The 26,066-nt window shown below is 38.9% G+C and overlaps 2 protein-coding genes across 3 annotated transcripts in view; both read left to right on the top strand.

Annotated features, from left to right (window-relative positions):
• The window catches only part of CTSS (cathepsin S), a 16,047-nt gene extending 12,125 nt beyond the window's left edge, over positions 1–3,922 (top strand). For both annotated transcript variants that reach the window (XM_015558732.1, XM_006755649.2), the window contains exon 9: positions 3,310–3,922. In XM_015558732.1, the coding sequence (XP_015414218.1) occupies positions 3,310–3,409 (100 nt within the window). In that variant the 3' untranslated portion in view covers positions 3,410–3,922. The remainder of the gene's footprint in view (positions 1–3,309) is intronic.
• Positions 3,923–8,460: 4,538 nt separating this feature from the next.
• Positions 8,461–26,066, top strand: part of HORMAD1 (HORMA domain containing 1) — an 18,863-nt gene continuing 1,257 nt past the window's right edge. Inside the window, exons 1-12 of the mRNA XM_006755729.1 lie at positions 8,461–8,493; positions 9,309–9,453; positions 11,609–11,672; positions 12,344–12,380; positions 14,361–14,381; positions 14,654–14,680; positions 15,619–15,686; positions 16,167–16,318; positions 18,438–18,697; positions 21,810–21,876; positions 21,952–22,028; positions 23,256–23,339. Of these exons, the coding sequence (XP_006755792.1) occupies positions 8,461–8,493; positions 9,309–9,453; positions 11,609–11,672; positions 12,344–12,380; positions 14,361–14,381; positions 14,654–14,680; positions 15,619–15,686; positions 16,167–16,318; positions 18,438–18,697; positions 21,810–21,876; positions 21,952–22,028; positions 23,256–23,339 (1,035 nt within the window). The remainder of the gene's footprint in view (positions 8,494–9,308; positions 9,454–11,608; positions 11,673–12,343; positions 12,381–14,360; positions 14,382–14,653; positions 14,681–15,618; positions 15,687–16,166; positions 16,319–18,437; positions 18,698–21,809; positions 21,877–21,951; positions 22,029–23,255; positions 23,340–26,066) is intronic.

Genomic DNA, 26,066 nt, shown 5'->3' with positions numbered 1-26,066 from the left:
AGAGCTTCCCATCTCACTAAATGACAATAACACACAACACAGTCACCCCACCCAATTAGATACTATGGATTTGTCTAGACTCCTCCAGATCCAATCAAGCAACAAGTCAAATTAATTTTTCTTCATATCTGTCCTTGCTTCTGTTTCCTCTCCATTTCTTCTTTTATTGCTCCAGGTCAGATATTTCTTACCTGGACTAGTCCTATAGCCTTCTAATTTTAATCTCAAATCCATCTTTCATATTGCTTCCAAACTGGTCTGTCTAAAAATATGAGTCTGAACTTATAACTCTTCTACTTAGTACCATTCAGTGTAAAATTAATATTCCCTAGTAAAGACAAGTTGTCTATGCTGTGGTTCCTACCTGCCTGGTCAGCCTCAACTTCTGGCACTTGTCTTACACTTCTGATTCTAGTTATATTGAATTATACACAGTTATAGTTCCTATTCATATATTCAAATATTTATCTTTTTTTAAAAATATATTTTATTGATTTTTTACAGAGAGGAAGGGAGAGAGATAGACAGTTAGAAACATCGATGAGAGAGAAACATCGATCAGCTGCCTCCTGCACATCTCCTACTGGGGATGTGCCCGCAACCCAGGTACATGCCGTTGACCGGAATCGAACCTGGGACCTTTCAGTCCGCAGGCCGACGCTCTATCCACTGAGCCAAACCAGTTTCGGCCAAATATTTATCTTTACCAGGAATCAGACTGTCAACCTTTTGGTGCACAGGATGATGCTCAACCAACTGAACCACCCTCGTCGGGCAGCTAACTTTTAATTCTGAGATGACTCCAGTAGGTTTTAGAGCTATGTACTTTTTCACATCATTTGATGTACATTCAGAAAACATAAAGCCCTCAATTTGGCTCAGTGGATAGAATGTCGGCCTGTGGACTGAAGGGTCCCGGGTTCGATTCCTGTCAAGGGCACATACCCTGGTTGCCAGCTCGGTCCCCAGTAAGGGGTGTGCAGGAGGCAGCCAATCAATGATTCTCTCTCATCATTGATGTTTCTCTCTCTCTCTCTCTCTCCCTCCCTCCGTCCCTCCATCCCTCTCTCTATTCTTCTCTGAAATCAGTAAAAATATATTTAAAACAAAACAAAACAAAAAAAACATAAAGAATCTTTTAATATAGTCCCAAATCAAGTTTAAACAGAAAAAGAAATTTTCATGGAGGGAAAAAAAATTATTTTAAAGCCAAATAAGTCTTGTTTTTGTAATGAACACCAACATTGTTATTTGATCACCATGAATAATTCAATGCTTTATAGAATATATATATATGTGTGTGTGTATATATCTATATATATATAATTTAAATATACTAATGACACTAAGTCACAAGACTAAGGCATATTAGAAGTACTTCTTTGATAAGATAGGGAAAATCTGTTTTGATTCAGATCCCGTAATAAATCCTTAACTTCAATTCAAGTATATTCTGGGAATTAAAAACAAAACAAAATACAGACCTGGAGGATGACCAGGATCTCAGCATTGTTCTTCTCCAGGGCTATGTCAAAGGCAGATTTATCGAACTTGCTGAAAGCATGGACATCAGCTCCATATTTGATAAGCAGCTCCACAACATCTCGATGGTGGTATTCTGTGGCCCAATGCAAAGCTGTCATCTTCAGCATATCCTTGGCATTCACATCTGCACCATTCTGTCATAGAAAAGTAATGTTTTCATATAGACACTGGTTACAACAGCACAGGTGCAAGATCCCATCACCAATACAGAGACTTTCCATAGATTACACATACTCAAATTTAGATCATGTTTAAGAAATATCAAAGGGAAAAACATTTTTCAAATTATCCTGAAGCTGATAGACACTAGGGCAAATGATAGCTCATTTAAAATAAGAAATATTTTTACTTATATCTTGTTGACTCCAGATAGTATTTACCTTTAATACTAAGTATTCTAAATTCCCTTCTCCATTGAAACTGCTCTTCTTAAAGATTATATATTTCTTTTAGTGTTTAAATCTAAAACCTCTTTTCAGTATTTATTTGTTCAATAAGCATTTACTAGGCATCTATAACTTGACAAGCATTATCTAGGCTGTGGAGATACAAAAGTTAATAAGAAATTATCCTTTCCTGATAATGGGGAATTAGGTATATCTTTAAATAATAAAATATAACACATGGTATAATGACATATGTCTAAATGATTATGAGACCATAGAGGAAGAGATTCCTAATTGCCTCCACAGGGAAGGCACTACTTGTACTAAGTTTTCAGATGAGGAATTGCTCCTGTATCGGAGGAGGAAAGTAAGTTCCTCAATGACCCAAAAAACCTATGCCATGGCACAGAAATGTGAAAGACTTCTCTGCTTTATAAACTCTCTGCTGCATTTCTTTCTCCTTCCTCTTTTTTTTATTCCTCATTTGAGGACATGCTTTTAATTGATTTTATTTATTGTTAAATATGTTTTTATTGATTCCAGAGAGAGGAAAGGAGATGGAGAGCTACACTTTTTATTGCTTACTTTAGAATTCTCTGCCCTATGCCTTTTCTACAGTAGTCTCTCAAAAATATTTAATTCACATTCCCTAAAGGAATTTAAGTTTGATAGAAAATGATCACCTATGATCCTATTAGGCAAAAACATTCAGTGGTGGGGCCTTCAAAAGAATAATAACACTCATTCCCTGCATAAGGCATAGTTACAAAGTAGGAGGATTAAAGGTTTGGAATGGACCTTTCATTGTTTTCTTTACATATTAAGTATTCATCAAAACAGGGTGAGGCAAGAGTAGCTTTACAATTGTTCATATGGAAAATAATACAATAATTAATAAGTAATAATACAAGAATAAACTCTGTGTTTCACGTACTCACAATTAAAAATCTAATTTTGCGCCCCCCCCGCCCCGCCCCGAAAAGCACTAAAGCCTTCTAAACTTCCTTTGAAAATTGCCTAAAGGTCCTTGGGAAATTATTATATTATTTTGTTCTAATTTTGTTTCATAGCTTTTTATTTTTTGAAACAATTTTATTTATTGATTTGAGAGAGAGGAAGAAAGAGGGAGAGAAAGAAAGAAACATCGATTTGTTGTTCTACTTATTTATGCATTCATTAGTTGATTCTTGTATGTGCCCTGGCCAGGGATCAAATCCACAACCTTGGTGTGTTGGGACAATGCTCTAACCAACTGAGCTACCTAGCCAGGGCCTACAGCTTTTTATATAGAGTTGCTTTATGAGAAACACAATCTAAGAGATAAAATATTGATAATGTGGCATTCATTTGTAATTTTGTGTTATTTCTTTTTTTAAAGCTGGGGCCTCCACTTTGGTGAACAAGGATATATTCGAATGGCAAGAAATAGCGGAAATCATTGTGGGATTGCTAGTTATCCCTCTTACCCAGAAATCTAGAGGATCTCTTCATTATATAACAAGTCAAGAAAGATGAAACACTTTCTCTTCGATTTTACCTGCTAAAACCAGTAGAAATAAGTGTGTCATGATCAATGTAAATATATAGTTTGACTCTTCTACTTTTTTAACGTTGCAGATCTTGAAAAATTTTGCAAAGTAAAAATTAATAATATATTATAGATATAACTGTATGAGAATTATTCACCTAATCCAATTTGTCATTGTCTTGTTTTACCTCTTTGTCTTTTTATGTCCCCTGATATCCTTTTGTAACTTGATGGAATATGCTTAATAATTATCTGTCTTTTCAACTTAGTATCATTACCACATAACATTCTTTCCTTATTCTTGGGTAATATTATAATCTATCATGAAAAAGTAAATTGTGGTATGCTGGTGATGGGCTATGGCAACTTCAATGCAAGAAACTATTAAGTTATTAATGTGGCTCAGATTGCATCTTTGCACATAAAAGCATTCAATAAATGTTTTAAATGAAGTTAAAGTAGACAAATGCTTAAGAGACTGTCTGTTTTCACACATTTTGTAAGAATTATTTTATGACCAACAATTAATATACTAATTCAATTATTAGCAATTTGGCTAGGACCTTTTTGGAGCAAATAATTAAATAAACCTGAATAAAATAACCAAACTGCATTTGTTTTAATATTTAATATTCCATTTCATTTTTATCTAATTCAGATTGATCTTTCCTCACAACTGCTATAGATATGTAGATGGGTTCTGTAAAGGCAGCAAGAACTTTAAATTTTATAAGCTCATGCCTACGACATAAAATGTGTGTGGGGTGATGTCATCAGTATATCTTAAACTGAACTTAAACTAATTTCGCTATCTCTTAATCCTTCTCCATAAAGTACATTTTCCCCCCCATAAAGTACATTTTAAAGAATAAGAATTGCTAACTATAAAAACATGGTTATCCTATATAATAAAGAGCTAATATGCAAATAGTTGTCACACCCTCGCACCCTAGCGCCGGGGCCAGGGGACCTGAGGCCAGCTGGGGGATCTGAGGCCGTACCCCCCGCCCCAGCACCTGGGCCCAGGGGACCTGAGGCTGCATTCCCCCCCGCCCCGGCGCCTGGGCCGGGGGACCTGAGGCGCGCCCCCTGCCCTGGCACCAGGGCTGGGGGACCTGAGGCTGCACCCCTCACCCAGCACCAGGCCAGGGGACTTGAGGCTGCACCCCCCACCCTGCGGGGCTTGATGGGGGTGGGGCTGGCCAGGTCTGCATCTCGCATGATTTCGAGGTGTATGCAGGTGGGCAGGGACTTGACTCTGAGTCCTGCGGCGTGCCCCAGACTCTGACAGGAGGGAGATTTTCATATACATTTTACGAATTTTCTTTCATCTCTGACACTTCTATTATAGAGAAAGGGCAAATAGCAATATTAAAATATTTCCTCTAATTAATTCCCTTTTAATGTGCATGAATTTCATGCACCGGGCCACTAGTACTATATAACTATCATCAAATGTATAGAGACACATTATCATTAAAAATTATTTAGTTAAGCTCTGGCCAGTGTGGCTCAGTTGGTTGAATGTTGCCCCATGCACCAAGAGGTCGCAGGTTCAATTCAGGGTCAGGGAACATGTCTGGGTTCAGGCTCCGTCTCCCATTGGGACATGCAGGGGGCAGCTGATTGGTGTTTCTCTCTCTCTCCCTTTCCTTTACCTCCTCTCTAAAATCAATAAAAACGTATTTTTTAAAGTATTTAGTTGAGTATTTTTTTATTTAAATTCTTTATTGTTTAAAGTGTTATATAAGTCTCCTGAGTATTCTTTTGTTGTTATTTTGCCCTTAATTTTTCAAGCACTGTAAATGGAATAAAAATATAGGTTCTTTACCTTTGTCAGTCTAATGAAGCCTATGGACACCTTCTCAGAATAATGTTAAGTGCATAAAACAAAATATATAGGATTATAAAGGAAGCTGATTATTAAAATGTTAAAATATAAATTTGTGATATAGTAACATACTGTACATGTTTCTTTATAAATGCATTAAATAACGAGTTAATAACAATCTTTAATTTGAAGTAGTGATGAGCATATTTGAAGATATCTGCAAAAACTGTAAGGTGATATAAAAATATCTGAGTTTTCTTTTGGTTGTAAAATTACAAGTATTGCTAATTTGGTTTATGAACTACATAAAAGAAATACTAACTTTCCGTTAGAGGTTAGGCCTATATGTTCATGTAGACTAATGTCACCATAATAAAATTTAAAATAAAAAAATAAATAAATCAGTTAGAGGTTAGTGAAAATAAAGATATAATTTTTTGCCCGTTCAGTGTATCTCAGTGGTTGAGTGTTGACCTATGAACCAGGAGGTCACAATTAGATTCCGTCGGGGCATATGCCAGGGGCTGTGGACTCGATCCCCAGGAGTGGTTGTCCAGGAGGCAGCCCATCAAGTCTCTGTCATCACTGATTTTCTATCTCTCTCTCCCTCTCCCTTCCTCTCTGAAATCAATAAAAAACACACACATATTTAAGAAAAAAACAAAAACCTTGTATGCATTCCTCCTGTTAATCTGTCTCTGTCTTTAAATCGTAGCCAACGACCCTAAGAAGTTAGAGGAGGAATTATCCCTCCTCTACAGCATTATTATGATTCACAGATGGGCATTTATGGTTTTGTATTTTTGTGCGTTTTTTTCCCCTATAGTTATTAATGACTCAAAATAAATTTAACATGAAGCACCATACCATAAATTTAACATGTCGTCATTCGGGGTTTGGCTCCCCCTTTGCCAGCACTGAAATTAGTTGTGATTGGGGCAAACCAGTTTTGCTTGAATAGGTTTTCTCATCTCTAACACAGGAGTAGTATGTGTTGGGAGAGACATAGTAAGAGTAAGATAGGAGAATGTGACAGCGAATGTGAAAGCTCTTTATAAACTTTAAGTGTGTGAGAAATATAAACCACAATAATTATACCAGGGGATTTTCACTATTTTTGGCCCTGAAAACAGGGTTCTAGTCTCCATCCTCTTCCTATTTGACTCTGGGCAAATCTTTTCATATATGGAATCACTGTTTTCTAACTGGTAATACAGACATATCAAGATTGTGAATTACTATGATATGTTTACACTTCCAACCCAATGTGTTTGGACATATAACAATCTGCAAACTAAGAAGTTTGTACTGCTAGACAATCTCAAATTACCTACAAGCTCTGGTTTTATTATTTTGTTTCTAAGTGAGACATTAATGATAGTCTAAACCAGCGTTTCTTTGGGGGGCGAACGACCCTTTCACAGGGGTCGCCTAAGACCATCAGAAAACACAAAAATAATTACATATTGCTTCGTGATTAATCACTATGCTTTAATTATGTTCAATTTGTAACAATGAAAATACATCCTGCATATCAGATATTTACATTACGATTTATAACAGTAGCAAAATTACAGTTATGAAGTAGGAACGTAAATAATTTTATGGTTGGGGGTCACCACAACAGGAGGAACTGTATTAAAGGGTCGCAGCATTAGGAAGGCTGAGAACCACTGAAGCTATCTGCTGTCCCCAGATAAATGGCACAGGAGAAATTCCTTACGTCGGAGACCACTAGACTAAAGCAAACTGGTTTCCCCGAAGTCACATGAGACTATAAGGTGGTAATGCACGATATGGTAGATTCAATAACAAAATCAAAGAAAACAATCCGAGATCACTATGGTTAATTAAATGGAGGTTGAGGGCACTGATCACGGCAGGAAATCTGTGCATATTGGCACAGTTAGAACATGCACTTACTTAACCTTCCCCGCGAGCATCTGGCTTTTCTAGTTGAGATGCGGCACCAGGTACTTGGGATTCCCAGCCTGCCCTGCGCTACTCTTGGCGGGAAAGCTGACCTCGACGGGGGTCAAAAGGCTACTGACGCGCTTCTTCCGGGCAACAGTTGAAGGAAAGCGCATGCGCATTGGGCAGAGCGCGTGCTTCGCGGCGGCGCTCTCCTGGTCGCTGGTGCCTGTCCGTCAGACGTTGTGTAATATATACGTTTGTGTCTGTTTTTCTTTATTAATTTCATTCGTAGTCGTAATATTTGCTTTTAAATCTCTTTTTCTGTCACCGGCTGCTTACTTTTAAGTTTCTTAGAGTCTTAATGGCGAAACATTCAGGGGAAACTGTATACCTAGTCAGAGGTCTTTGGAAGTAGGTTGACTCACGTCTCGTCCAGGCTTCGTCAGGATAACTTTAAATGTTTACAGTAAATAGACTCTTCTATGAACTTTTCTAGTTGAATTGTCTGATGAAGAAAAATGACATTGGGACCGAAAGATGGAAACATCAAAATAACAAAGTTATAGAGAAACCAGAATCAGTAAAAAACAGAAATGTAGGCCATTTTCTGTTTTCCTTTTACGGCTGTTCCACAGAGGAGGGCAACACTTTCCATCCAGAGCCGCGCTGCCAGCTCAGCGAAGGAAAGTCACCTGATTCGCTTATTTTGAAACTACAAATTTAAAACAAAAATTAAAAGATTGTTGTGCAGGGTTTGGCAGGGGCAGTTTTTCATTACCCAGTACCTACCTGTACAATGTTGTTAATGCTGGAATACTCTGAAGTGAAGAAAAATAGAAGATTATGCTTTTTTTTAAAAAAGCCTGGTAGCCCCGGTCGTGCTCGGTGGCGAGAGCGGCCGCCCGCGCCCGGCAGGGACCTGGTCAAGGGCGGGTCTCCAGGGGAGGCTCCGCTTCCTCTCCGCAATTCTACCTAAAATCTGTGGAACACCCCCCCAAAAAAGGTCTGAGAAAGAGCTTTCTTAACCCATTTATGTCAGGTTTGCTAGTAAAACGGCTTAAAATGAGGACCTTACAAAAAGGGCAAATGAATGTTTTTGAAGATTCCATTTTAAGTAAAGGAATCCTCTCGTTTGGTCACGTATCACTCTTCCTGCCTGGATAGGTAGTAAACTAGAAAAGGGTAAAAATAAGGTCTGACGTTAAAGCTTGTGTTTGTATCACAAGGTTGAATTAAAGGCACTACTTCCTCAGAAGATGGCCACTGCACAGCTGCAGGGAACACCCATGGTATGAGTTTTTCCGTATTCTAATACATTTTAATTTAGCTAATTTTATTGTTGTCTTGAAGTCTCAACTGCTTTTGTATTTGAGAATTAGAGCCAGCTGTTTGAGGGTTTAGTGATATCCGAAAACTCCCATGTTTTGAGAAATGGAGTTTTGTTTTTTTTTGCTAAACTGTTTTTTGTTTGTTTTTTAAAAAATATATTTTATTGATTTTTTTACAGAGAGGAAGGGAAAGGGATAGAGAGTTAGAAACATCGATGAGAGAGAAACATGGATCAGCTGCCTCCTGCACACCTCCCACTGGGAATGTGCCTGCAACCCAGGTACATGCCCTTGACCGGAATCAAACCTGGGACCTTTCAGTCCGCAGGCCGACGCTCTATCCACTGAGCCAGACCGGTTAGGGCACTAAACTGTTTTGAATGAATGGAGAAGCCTGTTGGATGTTGGATGTTCAAGGTCAGTTCACCTTGGGTGCGAATGCGTGCGGTCCGGTTGCTTTGATGAAATTATCATCCATGGTGTCCACTCCTAGAAACCGATGTTCACGGCCCACAGAGGTCAGAGGTCAGAGCGCCACCTTTGCAGGGGCCTCGCCTGCAGAGTGTTTGCTGTCTGTGCAGCAAGTGCTTTTCATGTCGCCGCTGGGCTGCTGCCTGCGAGCACCTTCCCACCGCAGGGGCCAGGCTGCCTTCTGGGCGTTACTCTCTGCGAGGGCCAGGGTTCTTGGGGAGAGCACCTGCTTTTGCAGGACTGGGTCTACTGCAAGGAAGACTTTCCTTTTCATAAGCAAAATGTCTCCTTCCCCTCGAACGTAGAGCGCCTTGGTGTTTCCCAACAAGATCCTGACCGAGCAAAGCTCTCTGATGCTGGTGAAGAGGCTCCTAGCGATTTCCGTGTCCTGCATCACATATTTGAGAGGAATATTTCCAGAAAGTGCTTATGGATCAAGATACCTAGATGGTAATATCATGTTTGTTTTAAAACTTCCTTTAAACATAGTTATTCTTATATGGGCTTGCTCTAAAACTATAATTTTTTCCTTAAGAGATTTTGCTTTTTTAACAACAGCTTTATTATTGAGATATAATTCACACACCTGACAAGTCACTCATTTAAATTGCACAATTGAGTGGTTTTCAGATATTCAAAGAGATATGCAACTGTCACCACTGTCAATTTTAGTAACTTTTCATTGCTCCCAAAGAAACTCCATGCCCACTAAGTCACTCTCACCTCCCTCAGCTTCCCAGTCCTAAGCAACCACCAGTCTGCTTCCTGTCTCCATGGGTTTTTCTATTCTGGACATTTCGTATAATTGCAATCATACAATATGTTGCCCTTTGTGACTGGCGTATTTCACTTAGCATAATGTTTTCAAAGCTCATCCACATTGTAGTGTGGGTTGCATATTTGCATATTAGCCTTTTATATTAATACTAATCATCTGAGAGTTCATTGACAATAATATACTGACTAGGGACCCAGTGCACGAATTTGTGCACCTTGACAGGAACCGAGGGCTGTGGGGCTGAAATGACACTGTTTAGTCCACGATGGTACTTCCCTGAGACCCTGCCCCACCCAACTTGCTGGCCCATCCAAACCATTTCCAGTGGCTTTTCTGTGGGCACAGGGGCGGGTCTCAGCCCATCCTCCATGCCCCTGCCCGGCCCCTCCCACTGAGGCCCCCAGTCCCATGTCTGCCTGCAGCTCCGCTCCCACTGCTGCCGCTCCCACGCGCTTTTGGCACCAGCCCCACTCCCACCTGTTGATGGCGTGGAGCTATTGGGGCCGGTGCCAGCAGCGAGTGTGAGCAGGGCCAGCGCCGTCAGTGAGTGTAAGTGCGGCTGCTGCCCTGATTACCCATCAGGAGCAGGGGGAGTTGGAGAAGTCCTCAGGGACAATCTGGCTGGCAGCCGCCGCTCGCACCTGCTGAAGGTGCCAAGCAGTCGGGACTGGCACTGGCTGCGGGTGCAAGCATGGCTGTTGTCAGCAGCAGGTGTAAGAGGCGGCTGCCGGCCCCAATCGCCCCTCAGGAGCAGGGGGAGGTGGAGAAGCCCTGAGGGGCAATTGGAGCTGGCAGCTGCCACTCGCACCCACTGATGCGGCAAGCGATGGGGGCCGGCCCTGGGTGCCAGCCGCAGGTGCGAGTGGTGGCTCCAGCGCCAGCAGTGGGTGGGAGCATGACCTGTGCCGACAGCAGGTGAGAACCCTGGACAGGACCGCAGTGCACGGGAGCAAAGAATTTTCAGTAACCACCAGAGGTTTGCCCTGATGACAGCGACCGGCACCCGACCTTGGTCTGGTGCCCCTGCTCACCTGCTCCACCATCCCACTGCGGCCAATGCCCACCATGTTCCGCGCTCTGCCGCCTGCTGCCAACGCCCATCATGTTCTGCGCACGCCCCCTGGTGGTCAGCACATGTCATAGGGACCAGTTGTTCATTTGTTCCTCTGTTTGGTCTATTTGCATATTAGCCTTTTATTATATAGGACTAGAGGCCCGATGCACAAAATTCATGCAAGGTGTGTGGCCGTGGCAGCTTGCCTTGGCCCTCACAGCCCCAGCTTCATCTGGAAGGTCATTCAGAAGGACATCTGGAAGGTTGTTCAGCTGTCCAGTCTAATTAGCATATTACATTTTTATTATACTAGAGGCCCAGTGCACGACATTTGTGCACTGGGGGGATGGGAGTGTTCCTTAGCCCGGCCTGCACCCTTTCGCAGTCTGGGAGCCCTCGGGAGATGTCCCCTGTGGGGAGTGGGCCTAAGCCACAGTCGGACATCCTTAGCGCACCGCAGAGGCGGGAAAGGCTCCTGCCACTGCCATTGCACTTGCCAGCCCCCAGCCCAACTTGTGGCTGAGTGGCACTCTTCCTGTGGGAGCACTCTGACCACCAGGGGTCAGCTCCTGCATTGAGCGTCTGCCCCTGGTGGTCAGTGTGCATCATAGCAACCGGTCGTTCCACCGTTCAGTCAATTTTTATATGACCCTTTTATTATATAGGATTATTATAGATAATACACAACTGAAGAACATAATCTTCTCTTTAAATTTCTAGTTCTTTACTAATCTTAAGTAGCTCTAAATTTATATTATAATTTTTATGTTTAGATCTTTGTGTCAAAATTCTGAAAGAAGATAAAAGTTGTCCAGGAGCTACACAGTTAGTGCATTGGTAAGTAAAATGATACCTAACAATAGGATTTTTTTTTTTATTAAATCATATTTTTTGTACCTTGGATACATTTCAGTGTTTAACCCAATTTTAGCAAGTCCCCCTTTAACCTTGGATACTATATTTGCAGGTCTTTGGATTTTTGCATTAATTTTTTTCTTTATTTTATGCTCCATGTGAGCTTCATTTTCCTATTATTGTTCCCCACAAATAGTAGGTCAGATATTTTACTTGTTATTTTTTAAAATATATTGTTTATTGATTTCAGAGAGGAAGGGAGAGGAAGAGAGATATAGAAACATCAATGATGAGAGAGAACCATTGATTGGCTGCCTCCTGCACACCCCACACTGGGGATCGAGCCTGAAGCCCAGGAATGTGCCCTGACTGGGAATGGAACCATGACCTCCTGGTTCACAGGTCAATGCTCAACCACTGAGCCACGCTGGCCAAGCTGAGGTCAGATATTTTATATCTTCCCTTCCCTCCATATCAGCATTTTATATTCTTGGCATTGTTTGTTTTCATTATTTTAAACTAGTTAATAAGACAGGAGCTTTAATAAGAAAATTTTATATTATTTAGTCATTAGATAATAAGGAGATTTATTAAAAGAATTATTTTCTGGAAATGCATTCAATCTAAAAATGAATACTTGATTATTTTTTTAGGATGCGAGGATGCTATGATGCTTTACAGAGAAAATATGTAAGTCAATATCTCTTTATCCTTTTTCTCCACAATTTATTCTACAAATGTAACATTAATTACCATGTAGTAAAACATTAATTTAAACTAACTTTAGCATAGGCCAGTTCAAATTACTGAAAAGCCTAAACATTTGAATATTTTAAAGACCAATATTTCCCTCATTTAAAGCTAATAGAATTACTATATCACAGATTTTGCCAAGACAGTTGTGGTTGTTAATACTCATTAACACACATATTAATTTTACAAAATCAATGAATTAAGAGGTCTTTAAGTAGTTTATTCATGCCCAGCTGGTGTTGCTCAGTGGTTGAGCATAGACCTATGAACCAGAAGGTCATGGTTCACTTCCCAGTCAGGGCACATGCGGGGGTTGTGGACTCAGTCTCCAGGAGGAATTGTGCAGGAGGCAGCCCATCAATGATTCTTTCTCATCATTGATGTGTCTATGTCTCTCTCCCTCTCCCTTCCTCTCTGAAATCAGTAAAAATATATTTTAAAAAATAAATAAATAGTTTATTAATTAGTTTCACATGCCTTCTCTACTCTTATTTATACTAATAATTTAATAATTTATTCATGAGCATTCAAAAATAAATTTCCATTAGTCTAAGTTATATTGTCACAAATTCTGAATTAGTGAAATTTCAATTAATAAAGTTTTACGATAGACCATGAGCCTTTTTGTATAGTTAGCATATATTTATATCAACATATAAAAAGAAGTGAAATAAAGTTGAGAAAGGTAAAATTTTATCTATGGTCACTAATCTCCCTCATTAAGGCATTAAATATTTAATGTTTATTAAATATTGAGAGCCTACTGTGTGCTAGACACATATTCTGGGTAGGAGCTGGGTAAGCTAACAGTGGTCAAACAAGCAAGTCAGATAAGTGCAATTAAAATTTTTAGAAATAATAGGTGGCAAATGAAAGGTAAGGTAACTTTAGATGGGGTGTTCAGAGGAACTACGTAAGTAGGTGGGATTTAAGCTGAGACTTAAATGAGAATAAACCAGGCAGGCATTGATATTAGGGAGAGAATATTCCTAGCAGAGCAGCAAATTCAGAGCTGGAGGGGAGTTTGGAGAGTTCAAGGAACAAAAAGGCCAGTATGATTGTAGTGCAATAAACAGTGTAGAATGGCAGGAGATGAGCTTGGAGAGAGGAGGGCAGGAGCATTCACAGCTATGTAGGTAAAGAGTTTGGATTTTACTTTAGGTGCAAATAAAAATCGTTTGAAGATTTTGAGTAGAAATGTAACATTATTTGATTTATATGTTAAATTAGAAATCACTCTGGCTGCTATTTAGAGAATATACTATAGAAGTAGAATAAGATTGAAATTAAGGAGAATAGCACTTTAATCTATTATTACAGTACTGGTAAAACAAAGAAACTGGTGGCTTAGACCAGGATAACAGAAGAGGAGAAAAAAAAAAGGAGATTTAAGATATGTTTCATAGTAGAATTGATTGGACTTGGTGGTAGATTGGTTCTGAAGTATTAGCAAAAGATCTAAATCAAGGATGACTCTTAGATTTTGGCAAGTTACTTGAGTGAATGATTTCCTGTGATTCTCTGTTCTGTGGTCTCAAAAGCCTCTTCCCTTTATTAAATGACCAGGGCCCTGAATTCTGTATTTTTTCTCCTTTCAAAGTTAGTTTTCACATTGGAAAGATTTAATTTGTTCTTTCAAAATATGTATTTTTCTTGTAACTGGCAGTAATGCTCCTGTTTGCTTAAGCAAATAACATGAATTTCATCCTTCAGTAAGTCAACTAGAAGTAGATGTTTTAGGGAATAGAAAAAGGCATGTAAAGTATGTATTGCTCTATCTGCATCATATGAAGTCTATTTTCTGCAAGATTATTTTTTACTAGGAATAAATTTTGAAATAGGACAGAATTCTTATGATCCATCATGAAAACATTTTATACAATAAAAGTAAGATTTCTGTTCTTTGTTGTATTTCAGCTAAGGATTGTTGTTCTAGCTGTAAGTATTTTTAAATTATATGTTGTTGTTTTTTAAAGACAATAAAATTCTACCTTGCTTAATTAAGTAATACTAAAACCATCAGTTAATTATGTCACTTTATTCAAATAACTAATCTATTTAATGGGGGAAAAGTATCAAATTAGTATTATAGGGGGTTGTTTTGTATTTTATTTTGCTGAGTTCATGTAATAGTTTAGTCTAAGCAACTAATTTACTTCTCCTTGAATACTTAGCCTTGTATCACTCAATTGTAAATTATTTTAAAATAGGTATACACCAATCCAGAAGACCCTCAGGTAACTGCTTAAGTTAGTAAAGATACATAATGCCTCTAATATCTAAAAAATAACTTAAATTATAATATAATATCTTATGCTTTTAATTGTGTTTTAATCAATGCACTTTCACATATATTTTCAAGTTTGAACTTCATAAAGACTTTTTTGAGGTAAAACAGGGTTTGTGTAGTTACCTTCAAACAAATTAATACACTTACTACAAGAGAGATTATGTGACTGATCCTAGGTCACAAAGCCACAGACCATTTGAAATAACTTAAATATCCTGACTTTTGGTTCTTTATAGTATTCCTTTTATAAAATTACTAAAGGCCTGGTGCATGAAATTCGTACACTAGGGGCGGGGGTCCCTCAGCCCAACCTGCACCCTCTCGCTGTCCGAGAGCCCTTGGGGATGTTCGACTGCTGGCTTAGGCCTGCTCCCCGTGACCTGTGAACCAGGAGGTCACGGCTCAATTCCCTGTCAGGACACATGCCAGGGTTGTGGGCTCAAACCCCAGTGGGGGTTTCTGGCTCTCTATCTCTCTCCCTTCCTCTCTGTAAAAAATCAATAAAATATATATTTTTTAAAAAGCGTAAATGACTTGCTTGTGGTTACAGTATAGCAAGAATTGAAGGCCTGTGCTTTGTCGTTCTGCTAAAGCAAGAGATATGCTACCTCCCTTCCTTATCTGTCTGCCAAGGAATTCCTTCTCTCTGATAAATCTAACATACATTGCAATGAGTAGGAGAATAAATTTCTCTCCAAGATTGAAGCCATAAATCCCAAACCATGGTAATCAACTATTGGGACTTTAAAGTTTCGATGAACCAATAGGGATTAATATGGCAGAAAAAATTATTAAGTAAATATTAAGTCATACAAAAGCAGTATACAGCTACTTGGCTTCCAATACTGTATATCAGATACATAACTGCAGTGTTTTCTACTTAAGACAATTTCAGAATGTTACCAATTTAAATTCAAGTACACTGAGAATGGACCAGTCATGGACTTCATAAGGTATTGTTCTATACTTTTCTTTTTCTATGACAGATTACCACTTATTCATATTAATACTATATAACTAAACTTCAGGATTAATTTGGAACTTTTCAGACATCCCCAATTAACCATCAAGGTGTAGCTGTATCAAGTATCCTTGGAGTAGCTGTAAACCAGGATTCTATGGCTAATTGTATGTTATTTTAATTAGGAAACAGAGCCAAAGAGTAGGAAAGCTATTGCATGCTTGAGTGATTATAAATATAATTAAAATCCATGATTTGTTTTCTTCAAGCATCTTATATAAAATGCATATTAATTTATGTAAAATTAAGCTACTAGTTTATGATAATAACTTTTATCATAATGACATTTTATGGTTCCTTTCAACTTTATAACTTAATGCTATAATAGAAATAAGAATCTTAAATAGTAAAATGTGAAGCTATGTTATTAGAAGCTACAGGTGTCATAAAATAATGTGTGATTCTCTTCTAGTCAAAATCAAAGCACTGAATCTAGTCTGTCATCTGCTGACACCAAGAAAGCAAGTATTCTCCTCATTCGCAAGATGTATGTTCTAATGCAAAATCTGGAACCTTTACCTAATGATGTTTGCTTGACCATGAAACTTTTTTACTACGATGAAGGTACTATTTGCAATACATACTGTTTTATTTTTTAAAAAAATATATTTTTATTGATCTCAGAGAAAAAGGGGGAAGAGAGAGAGAGAGAAACATCAATGATGAGAGAGAACCATCACTCAGCTGCCTCCTACACGCTCCACACTGGGGATTGAGCCCACAACCTGGGCATGGGCCCTGACCGGGAATTGAGCTGTGACCTGGTTCATAGGTCAACACTCAAACACTGAGCCACGCAGGCTGGGCTGCAATACATACTGTTTTGGTATCTGCATGTTTTATTATTGTTGAAACAATTGGTTTTCATCCCAAATGTTTGTAAGGATCTAAATTGTTATATACTTTTTTTGAAATCACAAAATTTACACTTAATATTAACATTTGAAAAAGAAAGAATTGAAAAAATGCACTTTAAAAAATACACAGACTTCTCCAGTGATAACATATCTATGATAGGTAAAGTCTTACTCATAATTAAAGAAAGGAAACAGATACCATTTTTCACTTATTAGATCAGCAAAATTTATAAACACATTATTGGCAAGGGTGTGTGGGAGGGAAGCAGGCATTTTTATATACTCTTGAGAGAATATGCATAGGTACAACATTTTTAAATAACAATTTGGCAGTATTACAATTTTAAATGCACATTGCCTTTAATCCAAACATTTTATAGCTAGGAAAATATCTTAGGAATATACTTACACAAATATGCAATAGATAGATAGATAGATAGATAGATAGATAGATACATATATGTATATACACACATATATATGTATATATATATGTATATATATGTATATATGGATTTTCATTATACTATTGGTTAAAACAGGAACAAACTGGAAACAATCTTGAGTGTCCTTCATTGGAGGATTTTGTAAATAAATTATGGTGCATCTATATAATAAAATACTGTGCAAGCTATTAAAAAGTATGCACTGATAACCCGTCCGGTGTGGCTCAGCAGTTGAGCGTCGACGCAGGAACCAAGAGGTCACAGTTTGATTTGGGGTCAAGGCATATGCCTGGGTTGTAGGCTCAATCCCCAGTGGGGAGGGTGTGCAGGAGGCAGCCAATCATCGGATGTTTCTCTCTCATCAATGTTTCTATTTCTCTATCCTTCTCCCTTTCTCTCTCTACAAATCAGTAAAAACATTAAAAAATTATTTTTAACCCTTTGGGGTCCAATGTTATTTTTGGAATTCAAACAGTCTGGTCCAAATTAATTGACGGGATTGAATGTTGAACTAAAAAGTTCTTAAAAAATGTTCTTATTGCTCGACATTGGACCAGCTCTTAGCGCCTGGTCTGTCGAGTCAGCCTCAAGGTTGGACCGAAAAGGGTTAAAAATTCGCTGATAAATTAAGTTATTCAAGAAATATTAAAACATTTAAAAGATGTTATAAACAGATGTTGGCACAGGTATGATCTTATTTGTGTTTAAGTGTATATATATGAATATATATATAGAATATTATAAATTTTACATGCATAATCTGTCTTCTAAAAGAACATAAAGCAGCAACATAAAAACAACTGGCATTTAGCCGAAACCGGTTTGGCTCAGTGGATGGAGCGTCGGCCTGTGGACTGAAGGGTCCCAGGTTTGGTACCGGTCAAGGGCATGTGCCTGGGTTGCGGGCACATCCCCAGTAGGAGGTGTGCGGGAGGCAGCTGATCGATGTTTCTCTCTCATCGATGTTTCTGACTCTCTATCTCTCTCCCTTCCTCTCTGTAAAAAATCAATAAAATATATTTTTAAAAAAACTGGCATTTATTAAATACTTACTATGTGCCAGTCCTGTTCTGAGCATTTTGCACACTTTAATTCATTTAATATCCACAATTACCCTATGAGGTAGGTCCTGTTATTTTCCCCACTTGACAGATGAGTAAATCAAATCAAGGATGATAAATAATTTCCTCAAGATCACACAGACAGTCAAATGGAAAAAAAAAAAGGTTACCTTTAGGGAATAAAATAAGAACTTGGAAACAATAGGAGGGTGATTTTTACTTTTTATTGTATTTGAAATTTCTTCAATCTGCGTATATTTTTATAATAATATTTTCTTCAATTTCGTGAACAGCACAGTTTATACTTACTTTTTTGCAGTTACACCCCCAGGTTACCAGCCTCCTGGTTTTATGGATGGTGATTGTGAAGGAGTGATATTTGAAGGGGAGCCTATGTACTTAAATGTGGGAGAAGTCCCAACACCCTTTCACACCTTCAAAGTAAAGGTGACCACCGAGAAAGAACGAATGGAAAATATTGATTCAACTGTATTATTTCCAAACCAGTTAAAAACACCATTTCAAAAAATACTCATGGACGAAGATGATCCAGAAGATGAACAGGAGCATTATACAGCTGTAAGTGTATTTAAAGAGATATAAAGTACAGTAGTAATAAATGTTTGCCTCAATGAGGACTTTAATAGCTCGTGTTAATATTTGAATAAATACAGTATCAGAAACATAAACTCGAGGTTGGAAGGGACCTTAAAGAAGGTATAGGCTTGTTTTAAAAGACAAATTATAAAAATATACAACTTTCTCAAAATGTATCCTGGTTTCTTAAGAACCCCTAGATCTTATTGGTGTTTGAGGGTACTAAATTAGAAATGTTCACATAATAAGCTACCACTTTCATAGCTTTGGAATTTCCATACAGATATTAGTATACACTCTGAATATGCCCAACCCAGTTTAAAAATTCAAAATGTTTTAATGCTTTTTATCTCAATACAAACATTATTTAAAAGTGCAACAAGTTTGCCCTGACCAGTTTGGCTCAGCGGATAGAGCGTCGGCCTGCGGACTGAAAGGTCCCAGGTTCGATTCCGGTCAAGGACATGTACCTTGGTTGCGGGCACATCCCCAGTAGGGAGTGTGCAGGAGGCAGGTGATGGATGTTTCTCTCTCATGGATGTTTCTAACTCTCTATCCCTCTCCCTTCCTCTCTGTAAAAAATCAATAAAATATATTTTTTAAAAAATGTGCAACAAGTTTGAATGAAGCCTGGAATGGTCCTAGAGGCCCAGCCAACCACTTGACCTCCCCTCATAGTGGTGAGCATAGTTTGGTCTCTGGAGCATAGTTTGAAAACCACTGATCCAGTCCAATTCTCCAACTAATGCTGGAACCCTTTTTACAATTCTATTAGCTCTGCTTGAATTTTTTTAGGGCCTGGAGAGTCAGTCCTGAAGCAGCCTAGAGTTCCTAGAAGGAAGAAAAAGTATCTTATTGTTGTCCTCCTGTACCTAGCACTTAGATTTACAAGTGTGCATTCTCAGTATTGGTTGAATGGATGGATGAATCTACACTAATAATATACAAATATGTAAATTGACTGTCCCTCCAAGATTCCCACAGCCAATCAGGCGTGAGTATGCAAATTAACCCAACAAAGTTGGCAGGCCTGTGGGCAGCGCACACACTCACAGGTGCCAAGCGGCCAGAGGTGGGGCGGGATGCCCGCTCACCTGCCACGTTGCCGGGGCAGTGCGGCAGGCGTCCCCAGGACCCTGGCCACTCCAAGCCTGTGGCCAGCATACACACGCTGGCACCAAGCAGCCTGGGTCCCAGGGACACAACTGGAGTATCTGGTCCTGTCAGACAGGCCTGCAGGTGGCTGGAGTTCCCAGTCCTTTTGGTTTCTGCAGCCCCTGTACTGGAAGCAGAAGCCCAGAGCATGGGGAACACCAAGAATGCTGGGAATCATAGTTCTGGTGGCAGACGCGTTGCGGGATCTCCTAGACACTAGAGCAAAATGAGCCTGGAGCAAGTTACTGTTGCAGGTGGGAGTTGGAGGGAAAGCAAAGGTGAGAGACATAGTAAAGTCAGAGTGTTGAAAAATTAAAAGGAAGATATTCTGCTACTTCTAGGAAATCTCCCACCAATGGAGCAAAGAAAAAAAAAAGACCTCTATTATTCTGTGAGCATCAAACCAAACTGGGTTGAGGTCTCAGACAATTCGCTCATATGATTGCAAAGACAGACAGAAACTCCTGGATTGGAGAGGGCTCCCCTGAGGGTTCCCAGATTGAAGAGGGTGCAGGTCGGGCTGAGGGACCCACCCCCTGAGCACGAATTTCATGTACCAGGCCCCTAGTATAAGTATAAGAAAGCTTTTGTTGTTGCCTCACTCCATGGAAATCTTTCATCATTAACATAATTTTCTTTAATCTCATCTTTGTTGTTTGTTCTTGTCTCATTTTATCCTAAATTGGGACCACAGTTCTGACTATTCTAATTTAGGCTCTGTCCCCACATCCTTACAAATAGAAAAATTTCATTTTCAACCAATACTGTCAAAGAAGAAATATTTTCCCTAAAAACTAAACCACAGCCGAAACCGGTTTGGCTCAGTGGATACAGCGTCGGCTTGTGGACTGAAAGGTCCCAGGTTCGATTCCAGTCAAGGGCATGTACCTGGGTTGCGGGCACATCCCCAGTGGGAGATGTGCAGGAGGCAGCTGATCGATGTTCCTCTCTCATCGATGTTTCTAACTCTCTATCCTCTCCCTTCCTCTCTGTAAAAAATCAATAAAATATATTTTAAAAAAAACCAAAAAAAAACTAAACCACAGTCTTGCTTTATAAACAAATATGTCTGGGATTTATGTAGCATTCTTTAAAATATTTAAAGCTTGGCCCTAGCCCATGTGGCTCAGTTGGTTTAGTGTTGTTCCATGCACCAGGAGGTCACTGGTTCAATTCCGGTCAGGACACATGCTTGGGTTGCAAGCTCCATCCCCCACCCTTCCCAACCTACCCCATGCAGGAGACAGCCTATCAATGTTTCTCTCTCTCCCTCTCCCCTTTTCTCTCTAAAATCAATAAAAACATATTTAAAAAAATATTTAAAGTTCTTTGACATATGTCACATAGGGAATAATACTTAGGAAGTAGACATTAAACCTGTTCAGAGTATATGCTAACAGCTGTGTGGAAATTCCAGAACAATAGAAGTGGCAGCTTGCTGTGTGAATATGTCTAATTCAGTGCCCTCAAACACAGTAAGATCTAAGGGTTCTTAGAACCATTATACTTTTTGAGAAAATTGTATATTTTTATCATTTGTCCTCAAAGCAACTCTGTAAAGTATTTTATACTTTGGATAAATAAGTTGCCTTGTTATAGTAATTATACGACCATTTTATTTCTAGCAAGCATAAGGTAGTTGTAGTCTTATGTTATACTAGAGGCCAGGTGCACAAATTCGTGCATGGGTGGGGTCTGGCCCAGGCAGATCGGGCCAGCTTGGGGGAGGGGCTGCAGGTGGTTGGTGGGCTGGCCCCGCCCTCTGGTCGAATTCTAGAGGGGTTTGGTCAAAGGGGCAATTTGCATATTAGCCTTTTATTATATAGGATTATTATATAGGATTTAACCTTCACAGAAAACAAATTTGTTTAAATAGGTCCACCAAGTTATTTTAGTTTTTTTTGAAATGTGTCCTTTTATTCCCCATCTAATTATGTAGGATGATTTTGACATTGAAATGAAAACAGAAGAGCAGAAAAAAAATCCTGAATCTTCTGAACTTGGAGGTATGAAGTTAATGTAAATGTAGATTGATTCACTTCTAACTCAGTTTTATGCTTTTAACTTTTTTTTTTTTTCAGAACCAAATTTAGTTTGTGAGGAAGATGAGATTATGAAATCTAAAGAAGTTCCAGAGCTTTCAGTTTCTCATTCTCAGGTATAAACTTGATAGTTCCATCTTACTTTTAATTTGTTTTTTTCTTATTTTTATTTTTTGTTGATCCTCACCCGAGGATATTTTTCCATTGATTCTTGGAGAGAGTGCAGAGAGAGAAATATTAATGTGAGTGAGTCACATCGATTGGTTTCCTCCTGCATGGGGATCAAGCCTGCAACTGAGGTACATGCCTTGACCAGGGACCCTTCAGTCCACAGGCCGACGCTCTGTCCACTGAGCCAAACCCGCTAGGGCTTAACTTTTTTTTTTAAGACTGTTTCTTATGTGTTTATTTAGTTATTTCTCAGATTTTCTTAATCTAGGTCTTTTAGAAGAAAATTAGGTATTAAGAATGCTCATTAACAAAATTCGGGAATTATATGTTGAAAGTTTTAAGTGTATTATTGGTAGATTTGTTTAATAATCTACATACTGTTCATAGAATCTCAATATTTCAGAGCTAGATGGAATCTTAAGCAATTATACACCACCCTTTCTATTTATAAATGGAATATATAATATTATATATAATACATTTTGTTGTCTTGGAGCAGAACATGTTTAATTTTGTTTTCCATTTACAGTAAAATCTAGAAGTAACATTTAGGTAAAATGAACTTGAAAATGTTATTGATGATTGTCTCCCTTTACACAGCTCCTTTTCCCATTGGCAGTGAGCTAAAGTTTTTCTTCTAGAAGAGTAGTGCCTGGTGATGATCATTTGGGACTTTCTCAGCTCAGAGAATAGTCAACTGTGAACAGTGTCAGTTTCACTATCTTTATATTTGTACTTTTTATGACAGTAAAAACCAATTCAAAATTACTAAGTTTCATTACCTCAACAAACAAGACCCTAAATTTTATGTAATTGAATTATTTTAAAAAATATATATATATATTTTTTAAATATATTTTATTGAGTTTTTACAGAGAGGAAAGGAGAGATGAGAGAGATAGAAAATCAATGATAATAGAGAGTCGTTGACTGGCTGCCTCCTGGATGCCCCAAACCAGGAATCAAGCCTAGAACCCAAGTATTTACCCTGACACCCTGACCCTCTGTCCCCCTGACCGAGAATCTAACTATGATCACCTGATTCATAGGTCGATGCTCAACCACCGAGCCACACCGGCCGGACTATAATTGAATTTTTAAATCCTATTATTGTGTTATGAGAACACATGGTTCAATAGGATTATATTATGTGTAATTATTTTCTTCTCTAGGTTGAGCAGTTAGTCAGTAAAACATCTGAACTTGTTATGTCTGAAAGCAAAACAAGAAGTGGAAGAATTTTTCACAGTAAAATAGTAAGTGTCTCTTTAGATTGTTTTCCATTCTAACCTTATAATTCCCCCCCATATATGAGTTTATTTTGTTTATGAACACTTCATTTATTGGACCAATATTTAGTAAGCACCTACTATGTGTCAGATACTTTATTAGGTGTTAAAAATAACACATAGTTCCTGTTCTTAGCTAAAAGTTTAGTAATTGGAGGTCAACAAGCAGTGATATAGGGCCATTATAGCAGTCTAAATAAGCTACATAGAGCCACAAAGGAAAGAATGGTTAATTTCATTGAAGGTACATTAAGAGAGGGACATCCAGAAAAGGCTTTGAGAAGTGACACCATTATATACGAGTAGACTCCCAAGGAAATGCCAAAATGTTCCATGTTCTATCTTATAAATGGATTATCTTGTTAATAAGACATTAAAAATGAATGTTTTATATACATCTTGCATAAAATGAATCTCATGTTCTTAAGCAAAAAGGCAAACACTGCTTTGTTTTACTTTTTGGTATGAATTGTATTAAATAGAAATTTGTATTTTATTTTAAACCTTTAAGTTATTCTCAAAGGTTCAGAGGTGGAAAAAAAAAAGCATTCTGTAAAATATGCAAAATATTATGTCCAAAAATAGAAAACAGTGCACTTTAACAGTGGTATGCTGGAGTATTTCTCCCCACTCCTCATTCAGTGACATCATGTTGGCAGCTTGAAATTGGACATGATAGAGTATTTACAGCATGGATATCAGCAAATGCCTCAACCCAGGATTTGTTCCCAGAGAACCAGTTATTAAACATTTACCAGCACATCACTGCCATTTTTAGGTTTCCTTTCCCCGCAACATTCTCAATGGGAAGTTAGAACTGGCATAAAACAGCATTCAAACTAGTCTGCTGATGAAAGCAAAAGATAAAAGAATTTCAAAAATTAGTATTTCTAGCAGCAAAATGTTCTTCCTAGGAAACTTCTGTTTAGGATGAGTATCCTTTTTTAGGATATAGGGAGAAAAGCCAGCATTAAAAACAATTATTAGGTAGCCTGGTGGGTGTGGCTCAGTGGTTGGGCATTAACCTATGAACCAGGAGGTCATGGTTCAAAGATTTCCTTGTAATGTAATATTAGGATGTGTTGGGAACATAAATTCATTTCTGAAATTGCCTATGTTTTTGGATATAAAGTCTGCTAAAAATTACTCCTGATTTTGAGAATCATGACTGAATTATGGTTAGGAAAGGGCAGTAAATGAAAATATTTAAATGTTATATATACTAAGGAAGTTACTATTGAAGAGTACATTTCAAGCATCAGAAAATTATGTCCTTTTAAAGAATAATAGTATGATAGATAATAATTTGTCATTCAGTATTCATTTTGAAAACTTAATATCTGACATTATTCACGGTAGTCAAAAGATGGAAAAAACCTAAATGTCTATCAAAGGATGAATAAACAAAATGTGGCATATACATACAATAGAATATTATCCTATATAAGAAAAGCCTAGCGACCATAACAGCAGAACGACCAGAATGACCGCTCGACCAGTCACTATGAGGTGCACTGACCACCTCTTGGTCATTTTCCCCGGCCAGCAGAATCCGATTGCCTGATGCAAACAGGGACCCAGGGCTGGGGGTGGGGGAATGTGCATGGCACCAAGCCAAGGCCCCCGCCCCGTGCCAGTCACACCACACACAGAGGGCGATGTGGTGGGGGTGGGGCCGAAAGCAGACGGAACAGCCAACCTCTCAGTCCCTCCCCAGGCCATCAGGCTCCTCTCCCATCGCCCAATGGTGAATGGGAACCGAGGTGGGTGGCAGCGGGTGGAACAGCTGACCTCTTGGTCCCTCCCCCCGGCTGGCAGGCTCTGATCACCTGATGGTGAACAAGGACCCAGGGATGGGTGGCAGGGGATGAGGCAGCACCAGGCCAAAGCCCCTGCCCCGTGCTGGTCGCCCCACACACAGAGGGCAACCTGCGGCGGGGGTGGGGCCGGTGAGTGGATGGAAGGGCCGACCTCTCGGTCCCTCTCCCTGGCCATCAGGCACCAATCGCCCGATGGTGAACAGGGAACGGGAGTGGGTAGCAGCAGGTGGAACAGCTGACCTTTTGGTCCCTCCCCCCCGGCTGGTAGGCTCCAATTGCCCAATGGTGAATGCAGAACCGGGGTAGTTGGCGGCAGGGGGCAGGGCCGGCTGCTGGCAGCCGGGAAGATGGCCCTGATCGCAGACTAGGCCTAGGGACCATATCTGCACACGAATTTCGTGCACTGGGCCTCTAGTTCAGCTATAAAAAGAAATGGTGTATCAGTACATGCTACAACTTGGATGGACCTTGAAAACATTATGCTAAGTGTAAGAAATCAATCACAAAAGTCCACGTATTATATGATTCCATTTACATGAAAGTCCAGAATAGGGATTTCTATAAATTCAGAAAGTCATGGAGTTGATGGGAAGATAAGGGAATAGATCAGTGATAACTATAAGGGGAGAGGGTTTGTTTTTAGAGTGTTCTCTAAATGTTCTAAAATTGACATTGGTAATGATAGTATAGCTCTAGGAACTATTAAAAAGGTGAATGGCATTGTGTCTGGATTATAGCTGTTTAAAAAAATTTTTTAAAAACTTCATATAGTACCTATGGTTAAAAATCAATTGTTATTTGTTCTTTGAGAAGTAACCCATTAGTAATTATTCTCTATTTTTGGAGGCTAATGAAAATAAACCAGTAAAATCTT

This window comes from Myotis davidii, unplaced genomic scaffold (assembly GCF_000327345.1).
Source record: "Myotis davidii unplaced genomic scaffold, ASM32734v1 scaffold653, whole genome shotgun sequence".
NCBI lineage: Eukaryota > Metazoa > Chordata > Mammalia > Chiroptera > Vespertilionidae > Myotis > Myotis davidii.
The sequence above is the reverse complement of the archived record's forward strand: the minus strand, read 5'-3'. Positions and strand labels throughout refer to the sequence as shown.